This window comes from Triticum urartu, chromosome 3A, assembly GCF_056163025.1.
Source record: "Triticum urartu cultivar PI428250 chromosome 3A, HENAU_Tu73, whole genome shotgun sequence".
Taxonomy (NCBI): domain Eukaryota; kingdom Viridiplantae; phylum Streptophyta; class Magnoliopsida; order Poales; family Poaceae; genus Triticum; species Triticum urartu.
The window spans coordinates 19,316,311-19,327,224 of NC_141875.1; the positions used below are offsets into that span (position 1 = coordinate 19,316,311).

At 44.6% G+C, this 10,914-nt stretch overlaps 1 protein-coding gene across 1 annotated transcript; it reads left to right on the top strand.

Moving 5' to 3' along the window:
• Window positions 1–4,281: 4,281 nt before the first annotated feature.
• Window positions 4,282–7,868, top strand: LOC125542421 (cytochrome P450 84A1). The gene is made up of 2 exons (XM_048705463.2): window positions 4,282–5,350; window positions 7,042–7,868. The coding sequence occupies exons 1-2, from the start codon at window positions 4,436–4,438 to the stop codon at window positions 7,672–7,674; spliced, it is 1,548 nt and encodes a 515-aa protein (XP_048561420.1). The 5' UTR covers window positions 4,282–4,435; the 3' UTR covers window positions 7,675–7,868.
• Window positions 7,869–10,914: the final 3,046 nt, after the last annotated feature.

The following is a 10,914-nucleotide window of genomic DNA, read 5'->3' on the forward strand; positions in this document are numbered from 1 at the left end:
TCATTTTGTAATAATAATACTTATCAATAAAGTTTCCTTTATTCAATTTTTGGATCCTACTTTTATATTAGTAATAGAATTACATTATGAATTCTTATTATTTCTATTAATTGGTTTGTTAATTGAATTGTAGTTTATGTACTTAAGTCCTTATGTAATCCTTTATTTGAATTGTGAACAAAGTCCTTCATGTGGGTTTGATGTTATACTTGTGGATTTGATGTTATATATGTAGATTTCATGATGATCCCTGATATGTATGTAGGTATTACGCCATGTGGGTATTTTATATTGCAGGGCAGAAGCAAAAGCAAACAAAAAATAATTGAAACACCTATATGCCAACGGCAAAGCCCTCGGCATATATAGCACCAGCTGCCTGCTCGTGGCACATATGCCGACGGCAAAGCCCTGGGCATAGCTCCCATGTATGTTGTCGACTTTGCCCTCAGAAAAGCACCCTTCTAGTGAGCACCAGTGGCTATTGCGTGGTGATGTATGCTGACGACAATGCCCTCGGTATATCCCCCAAGAATGTCAACAACTTTACCCTCGGCAAAGCATCGCACCAGGGAGTACTAGGTGCTGCCATGTGGCGAGTTATGCCGACAGTAGATCCCTCGGTATACATGCCCGGGAGCTGTCCAACTAACCACAATGTTTCTTATTTCATGACTGTTTTTCTATGTCGACGACAACGGAGAACCTTTGCCGTTGCCATGTATGCCAGCGGCTTTTATATGTCAATGGCCATTTGGCTAGTTGCCGAGGAAATTGAAGACGACGGCTATATGCCGAGGGTAGCCGTCGACATAGTCCTTTGCTGAGGGTTTTTGGTATTATGCCGACGGCTTTAGGCCATCGACATCAAAGATGATTCATGTAGTGATACGGGTAACAAAACAACATTATGTGATCCAGGAGGCACCACTAACTCAAATAGCAAAGATAGCAAAGCAACATGCAACAATAATTGGAGCATCATGCCACTATTGGGACCGTCCTAAGTATATATCAACATTATTTGGTTGTCTTACCTTGACAACTTAAGGGGCTTAGGCATTTCCAAAGGAAAGCGAGCACGACCGCCAACGTTCTATCGGCGCGGGACGTACATCCGCTTCTTGAAACGGGCGGCCACCACCGCCAACGTTTACCTCAACTACGGCCGCTCCGGGTATTCTCCAAGATCTTAGGCGAGTTCCATGTCGGCGACTACTTCCCGTGGCTCCGCTGGACTGCCCGGCTGGGCTTCAACCATCGCCTCAACACAGAGCGCAACGCCCTTGACAAGTTTACTGACAAGATAATAGACGATCACCTCACGAGATGGAAGAACCCCGTCGATGCCGACGCTGACTTGGTAGATGGTCTGCCTGCTCGCCGATTACGATAAGCATGTCTGGTTGTGATCTTTATCAATTGTTGGCTTTATTCCGTACACATGAATTCATTTGTCCATTGTCATTAGACAAATGATTTATTATAGTGATGGGTTAGTTGGATTTAATCTAAAAACTAACCTGAATCAATTAAGGGATTTCATAAGCATGGAGTTGGTGCTAAATTGAGTTGATCTTTGGGTTTTGTTCTGATCCATGTTTTGTTGGCTCTGCTTTTCTCTTGGATCATTCTCCTACCCGACTTGCTAATGTTTCCAAATTCCTAAGTGCTAGCTCCAATAGCAAAGGCACTTCCCTTAGGGGAATGCTACATTTTTACCTCACACAACTCTTTCATGTTTGTTGTGTGTTTGTGTTAGACGTTTGAAGGCATTTCCGTTCTTCTTTTATTTATTTTTCTTCAAGTGTATCTTGAATATTTGTAATTTTATTTATATGAATAAGGTTTATAGTTTCTTATTGTAGATTGTATACTGATATCATTTCATTTTAATAATAATACTTATCATTAAAGTTTCCTTTATTCACTTTTTAGATCCTACTTTTGTATTAGTAATAAAATTACATTACGGATTCTTATTACTTTTATTAATTGCTTTGTTAATGGCATTGTAGTTTATGCACTTAAGTCCTTCTACAATCCTTTATTTGAATTGTGAACCATATCCTTCCTGGTGGTTTGATGTTATACATGTGGATTTGATGATGATCAATGTTATGTATCTGGGTATTAGGGCATGTGGGTATTTCAAATTGCACGGCAGAAGCAAAAGCCAAAAAATAGAGACACCTATATGCCGAAGGCTAAGCCCTCGGCATAGCACTAGGTGCCTCCACGTTGCGCGTATGCCCATGGTAAAACCCTCGGCATAGTTCCCAGGTATGTCGATGACTTCGCCCTCGGCAAAGCACCCTTCTAGGGAGCACCAGGTGCAGCCGTGTGGCGATGTATGTTGACGACAATGCCCTCGGTATATCCCGCAAGTATGCCGACAGCTTTGCCCTTGGCATAGCACAACACCAAGGGGTACTAGGTGTTGCCATGTGGCGATTTATGCCGACGGCAGAGCCCTCGGCATACATGTCCAGACGATGTCCAACAGGCCACAATATTTTTTTTTCTGACGGCTTTTCAATGCCGAAGGCAAGAAAACCTTCGGCATTGTCATGTATGCTGATCGATCTTATATGTCAACGACCATCTGGCTAGCTGCTGAGGAAATTGAAGACGACGACCATATGCCGACGATAGCCTTTGGCATACCTTTTGCCGAGGGTTTTTGGTATTATGCCAACGGCTTCAGGCCGTCGGCATTGAAGCCAATTCCTGTAGTGATATTGGTAACAAAACAACATTCTGTGATCCAGGAGGCACCAATAAGTCAAATAGCAAAGATAGAAAAACAACATGCAACGATAATTGGAGCAACATGCCACCATTGGGACCATCCTGAGTATATATCGTCATCATTTGGTTGTACTTTGACAACTTATGGTGCTTAGGGCATTTTCAAAGGAGACAGTCAAAGCTCCCGTATATCAAGTGTGCAAAACCGAACCAAAAACCAAACAAAAAAATGAACCGAACAGAAATTTTGGTCTTTTTAGGTTTCGATTTCAGTTTCAATTTTGAAATATGAAAACCATTTGCATTCAGTTTTTTCGGTTAGAAACCGAAATCCATATGGCTAAACCAAATTAACCAAAAATGTGGTTTTTTGGTTTTAAAAGCATAATGGGCTACTATAGTACAATACTTTCTAGCCCATTCAGTGCTTTAGTTTACGTGATTCGCCTAACTGCCTATCTAACGTCCATTCTTTATCCTTTTATAATTGTTTTTTCCTCGTTATGATACATATCATGTATTTACACATGAAAAAGTTAGGTGTTGGCTCAAAAATTCATGTCAACTTTAGTTAATCTGGTAATTAATCATTATTACTAAGACCGAACCGTATCTATGTATAAGACCGTATAAACCAAAGTATAAAAACTGTATAAACCACAACCGTATAAACCGAATTGAATCAAAATGAAAAAAACCGAATGCACACCCTGATCCGTATATGTTCGAATTGTGGTGTCCGGAGCACTATTGTCAACTCTTATCATCCAACGAGGACCTGCATCCATGGAGTGGTCAAGACGTTCATTTTCCCGCAAACCGGAGCAACATAAAAGAGTTATGCCGGAGTTTGGACATGCACTTGACCAATAAAAAGTAACCACATTGTCCTCCTCCCCTCTCTCTCTCTCTCCTCCACAGGACAAATGGAGATTTTTTTCTGATTAAAGATTAGATGGCTACTTTTCACATCACGTCTGTTGACCACATTCGAACGTGAAAAATGACATTTCTTGTGTCAGTTTAGGGGCTACCATCCGAGACGCCCTTAATTAGCTAGAACATCAACACCCTTCTGCGCCCTCACCAATTATTGGGAGTACTGCGCAAGTGCTCATTGCATCCGCCAGCTGATTGTTTTACAAACCCTCCGTACCACCTGGCTACATTATCAAGCAATATCCTGGATCACCCATGAATTATAAATTTGCCCACGAGCAACACGTAGAGGAATAAATTTGTGTTTCAATTGCTTTATTCTCTCTACCTGACAAAGGTTAGATGTTTAAGCAGCTACTACCATGGTATGTTTTCTGGAATTTACACACACAAGTATTGGATTTAGCTATATATACTTCCTCTGTCTGAATTTTTTTTGTCTTAGATTCGTCTAGATATGGATATATCTAATACTAAAATATGAATTGATACATCTGTACTTAAACAAATTTAAGACAAAAATTTCCGAAGGGAGTATATAGGATCAGGGGCGTCGACAAGCCCCGGGCTGCCACCAGGCCGTGGCCCAGGGCGTGAAGAGAAAATGCTTCGTGCATTGTAGCTACAGGAGCGCGCTGGTACAAGGCTGGTCCGGGGCGTTGAAAATTCCTAGCTACGGCATTGTATAGGATTATATATTCTGGCTTGCAAGTGAGAAAGCGTAGTATCCTGAGCTAGATCGTGCATGCCATTAATGGCTGCCTTCGCAAAGATGGCCGTGGAGTGTCTCCAGGACCCACTGATCTGGCTGTTCCTCGTCTCGGTGGCCTTGGCCACCCTGCGGAGACGGAGACGGCGGGGCTACGCGCCGTTCCCTCCGGGCCCGAAGCCGCTGCCCATCGTCGGTAACATGACGCTGGTGAACCAGCTGACGCACCGCGGGCTGGTGGCGCTGGCGGAGAAGTACGGCGGGCTGCTGCACCTCCGCCTCGGCTGCCTCCACGTGGTGGCGGTGTCGACGCCGGAGCACGCGCGGGAGGTCCTGCAGGCGCGTGACGGCGCCTTCTCGAACCGCCCGGCCACCGCCGCCAACGTTTACCTCACCTACGGCCGCTCCGACCTGGCGTTCGCGGACGGCGGCGCCCACGTGCGCGAGATGCGCAGGCTCTGCGCCACAACCCTCTTCAGCCGGCGCCGCGCCGAGACGTGGCTCGCCGTGCGCGACGGGTACGGGGCGCTGGCCCGCGACGTGGGCAGGCGCAGCGGCCAGGCCGTGAACCTAGGCGAGCTCATCTTCAACCACACCGTGGGCGTCATCTTCCGCGCTGCCTTCAGCGCCGGCGACGAGGGACTGGACGAGTTCGTCGTCATCCTCCGGGTGTTCTCCAAGATCTTAGGCGAGTTCCACGCCGGCGACTACTTCCCGTGGCTCCGGTGGACGGCCCGGCTGGGCTTCAACCGCCGCCTCCACGCAGCGCGCAGCGCCGTCGACAAGTTTACCGACAAGATAATCGACGACCACGTGAGGAGAGGGAAGAACCCCGCCGATGCCGACGCCGACTTGGTAGATGGCCTGCTCGCTTTCCTCGCCGACGCGAACCTATCCAAAGGGAAGGACGCCCTCCACTTCACCCGCGACAACGTCAAGGCCATGATCATGGTACGTTACTATGACTCGAAGTTCACTCTAAGCAGTTCATTTTATTTTTACTATTACAAGGTAGGTTTATAGACCACGAGTCAGTTAGGGGGTGGTCCAATGGAAATTATGCTACATATGGTAGTAGAGACCTTGTCGGTTTGTACATGACTAATACAGAAGACCTATGCTATGTAGAAGCAGACTCCTTGTGGTGATGTGCCCTGTATTGCCAGAGAACTTCGAGGAGCAAGCATGGGCCACTCCATGCTTGTTGGGACACTCATGTCCTTCGTGGTTATGGGGGCATGACATTGTTAGTCAGCGACATGATCCTCATTTTGGGGTGGGTCTCCGTGACACAATTTGGCAATGAGACGGTGTGGAAGTTTTTGGTGGTGTCGAATCATTGTTTTTAGGAAGGACGACAATGCGGTTGCATTTTATGCGCAAGAGACTGGACAAGTGGTTGAAGTAGTTAATGGGATGCATGAGTACGGGCTCAATTAGCATCCAAAGGTGCTTGAGGAAGGCAAAGGCCGAAGCCACCGAGACTAGAAGTACTACCAGTAGCATGGATAATACCACCTTATTCGGGAAAAAATAATCCCCCCCCCCCCCCCCCCCCCAAAAAAAAGGAAATAAACGTAACCTCAAAGTGGATGCATTATCCCTCTAGGTGCTGTGATATTTTCTTCGTAATATTCATGTGGTTCCATATCATGTAACAGTTGACAAGCCACCAAATTGTAGTTTTTGCTTTGTATTCTTACCTTTCAATATTCTAAGCATGAGACATGTTTATACCTAGGACCTAGGAATAATTAGGAGACACTACGTGTAATGGAATTAGAGAGTAGTTTGCACTCCCCCCCCCCCCTCCCTCTCAAACTCTTTATGAAGATAAGAGTTATAACCCTCCCCAACTTTCAAACTGACGTGGTTTTTGTCATATCAAAGATGACCCCTAATTGTATTGTTCAGTTACTTTTTCCCAAACCGAGTAAAAGAATAGGAGAGAATTTCTTGTAAAGTGTTCAGTTCAAATTTAACCAAAAAATCAAGTTGTCGAAAAAACCTAGCAAAAAAAAGATAACCCTCTGACTAAACAAAACATGTCCTGGGCTTTGTTTATTTAAACTTTGATTCAATTTCAAACTGTCTAGAAAATTCAGATGCAGTTATAGTGAACCAAACAGAATCCTCAGACTCCAGTGTACAAAGTTTATCCAAAATAAGTGACATCATAGGGGAAATCAGAAGAAAAGTTTTTTGGGGGGCAATGACGTAGAGATGAGGAGGAAAATTATGAGGTTGGTTAGAAGAAACTATGGTGAATCATAGTCAAAACCTGCAAGTTTTTCAGTGGTTTTTAAAAACAGATGGTTCGTTTGAGTGTGATGTGCGCGGTTAACATCATGTTCTTTCAAAAAAAATCTCAGAAAGTTATAGAATAAGCTGCACCAAAAGATAATGGGTTAATAAGGACATCACCATTTATATGACTTGCTGAATTATTACCATGGAGTATCGCGGCATTTTCATTGACTCATAACTTTCCACCATGGTGATAAAAGCATAATGAGTTCACACTGACTCAAATTTGATACATGGTGATTTGAGAGTACGATTAACAATTTCTTATTGTTTTTATTGGTACATTTTTTTGAGACACTTCTATTGGTACATTTAATGTGTGCTTCCCAACACAGGATATGTTGTTTGGCGGGCCGGAAACGGTGAGTTCAACGATTGAGTGGGCAATGGCGGAGATGATGCGTAGCCCTAATACCTTTGCACGGCTTCAGCAGGAGCTGGCTGACGTGGTGGGGCTCGACCGCATGGTGGATGACTCAGACCTCGACAAGCTCCCCTTCCTAGGATGCGTCGTCAAAGAGACGTTCCGCATGCACCCGCCCATCCCGACGCTTCTCCACGCGGCTGCTAAAGACTGTGTACTCGGAGGTTACTCGGTCCCTAAAGGCTCGCGAATAATAATCAATATGTGGGCAATCAATCGTTACCGCGAGGCCTGGAAGGACGGCGACGCCTTCCGGCCGACGCGGTTCATGCCAGGTGAGGGGGACGCTGTCGGGCGGGACCTCAAGGGCGGCTCCTTCGAGTTCCTACCCTTCGGGTCTGGACGACGCTCGTGTCCAGCACAGGGATTCGGTCATCATGCAGTGCAATTGGCTGTCGCATACCTCGCCCATGGGTTCAACTGGGAGCTACCCGACGGTATGAGTCCGGCGGAGCTTGACATGGGTGACATGCCCGGCATCACTGGACCGCGCGCCGCGCACCTCTACGCCGTGCCCACGTCCCGACTCAACTGCACGTTGTAAAGTGCTGCTTGTTCGGTCTCATACGTACCTGGTAACAATTTCTCTTTGTTGGGAAGTACTCATAACTGCTATTAGTATTTCCCCGAGAAAATAAATGCTATCAGTATGTTCTTGTCCCGCCATTGAGCACCATGTGAAACTGGTTGGTTGGTTTCTCAAAAAGAAAAGAAAAAACTGGTTGGTTGGTTTTCTAATTCAATTCCAAGTCATCGTGTGTGATGTGCTAGGCAAATATTCCCGTGTTCGATGTGCCTGCGTGCCCTTTTTTGAAATTCGACTCCAAACATGTCCCTGTGTGATGTGATAAGCTATATTTGATTCCAAATTCTTATTAGTGCGCACGCACTATCTGGCTGAAATGAGCAGCCAGCCATAGACAGCCTCGATCAGACCAGATCGAGCCCCCGCACAAGTGAGGTCTTCTCTGGTCGGACGCTGGAAAATAGATCGATGTGCATTTATTTCAAGTTTTTAATATTTTTTAAAGTCATATCTTTCAAACAGTGTGTCAGAATTCATACATGTTTTCACGGTTGGAATCCTCGCGACGAAATCTTTGAAACTAGATCCCTCATGGGTTTGTTTTGACGAAATATTTTCGACGCCAACTTTAATGCTATATGGTGCAACTATATTATTGCGTATGATGCAACTTTAATACTGCAAGGTGCAACTTTTTTCGAAACCAACTTTAGAGTTATATAATCCAACTTCATATGAGGTTGCAGCCTAGAAACCGTGACAATCATTTTTTTTGTGACGTGCGACTAGTCTACTGCTGGTCAACTATCTAGTAGTCGATGTGCAACCCCTCTCCCTTCTTGTGGATGTGCAGTTTTCACTGCTGGCACACCCTGGCACACCTACCCGTACCAGCAGCATGTGCACCTTAGTCTGTTGTTCCAGCCAACCGCGTAGTAGTCAATGTGCAACTCCTTCCCCTTTCTACTTGTGGATGTGTTGTTTCAATTGGTGGAAGCAACATGCAGATTTGCACATGGTCTGATTGGCAGTTGGTCAGGGCAACAGACGAAATTACACATCTCACTGCTAGGGATAGTTGAATGATAAAAACGGTACATCCATGAGGTAGAGAAAAGTTGCATATAAGAGGGCTCTAAAGCATAGTCGCACACGCGAGGCCACAAAGTTGCACACTTTCATCGCCATGGTTGCACATGCGGGGCCATAAATGTGTACACTTGTCGGCATAGTAGCTGATGGACGGGAGGTGCACACGCGCGGTGGCATAGTTGCACACACGCAATCACAGAGCTACACACTCTTGTTGGTGTAGTAGCTCACGCACAACCCTAAAGTTGCACACTCTTATGGATATAGTCGGACACGTGTGGCAGCGGAGTTGCACACTCTTGTCAGTATAGTGGCACACGCACGACCATATAATTGCACACTCTTATCGCCATAGTAACAAACGCAGTGGTGCACACCCTCATCGGCATAGAAGCTCACGCACGAGTGTGAGAGTTGCACACATGTGGCGGCGTAGTCACACACGCATGACCACGGAGCTGCATGTCCATGGGTATGGCGAAAAGTCAAATATCAAATGTCAGGTGCTTGCACATCAACTACTAGGCAGTTGCACCAAACAGGGAGTAAATTGCACACGAAAAATTCATAAAAACATACTCATGCGGGATCTAGTTTCGAAGATCACATCGTGAGGATTCCAATGATGAAATCAGATCTTAATTTCAATGTTCGGTTCAAAAGTTATAACATTTTAAAAAAATGAAACTTGAAATAAACGTGTTCACACATGTTCACATCAGTGAAAAATGTATGTCTACGAGCAGCGGGAAGTTGCACATCAACTATAAAGTAGTTGCACATAGACTATTAGACAATTGCACAACACAGAGTGTAAATTGCACATAAAAAATTTCATCGAAACATATTCGTGTTGGATCTAGTTTTGAAGAGCACGTCACGAGAATTCCAACGGTGAAAATGGATCTTAATTTCGATGCCCGGTTCAAAAGTTATGACTTTATAAATATTTAAAAATCGATAATTCATTTCTTAGCCCAGGCTCATCTGCACCCTCGCTGACGAAAAAAACAAAAACAAATACTAAAAGAAGTTAAAATTTTCCAAAAAAAATTGTGGTGGATAATTTGATACGTGAGGTTTGCATCAATTTTCAAATCATTTGGACATCTGAACAGCTCTCGGCAAAAAAGACAAATTCGAGGTCTGTAAAAAAGTTTACTCTTCACACACTGTTCTGACCTAATTTGTTTTTTTTCTGAGAGCTACTCAGATGTTCAAATGATCTAAAAATTGGGGCGAACCACACGCATCAAATTATCTACTACACACAAAAAATGGATTTTTTTTAATTTTTCTAGTATTTGTTTTGATTTTTTTCTAACCAGGTGCAGATGAGCCTGGGCGCCGAAACGCCGCACTTTTTAAAAATCTGAATTAAATGTATTCACACTTTTTTCATGGGATGTCCAACTCTAACACGCAGTGAAGAGCCATGCATAATGATTGGTTGGTAATTTCCTTTTGTTTCCTTTTTGGCATGCATTCTAAAAATAATGACAAAGGACAAATACTTACCTCAAAGAGTAGGCGACTTCGGAGCGCTAGGGAGCAGCCGATCGCTTCCTAGACGTGTCCATATTTGATATCATCACACATGAGTATGCGCAAATGAACATGGGCATAGTAGGCACTGGTACTAATTTCTCATCGAATATGTGTTGAACTTTCCACATGTCATGTTCCTAACTCTTTACACCTATGTGTTGTCCTATTTAAACCAATGAAAAAAATGTGTTCTATGACAAAATAGTGAGGCCCTTAAAATACGCTATTAACGAGACATTGTACACTGATTCAATTAGCGAGACATTGATCAGAACGAAATAGTGTGCTAGTTTTTCACTGATTTAAACCCACCTTGCAAACTCCATTGAATCCCAAACCAACCCAGGCACAATCCTCTTTCTCTCTCTCCTCGCCGCGACATTGATCCCACACTTGTGAAGCTTGTCACAACCTCCACCCTAACGGTCGTAGTCCCGACCCCCCCCCCCCCCCCCCCCCCCCCCCCCCCCCCGCGCCCTCGGATGAGTTAAACAAAGTCACGGAGATGAGACTCTCCATGCACCTATGTTTGGTTGGGCCTCTCTGAGGTGGGTAAAGGACCCTATGTCATTCCTTGTAATGTTCTATAATCTCAAGTATTACAACAATGGGTGGAAA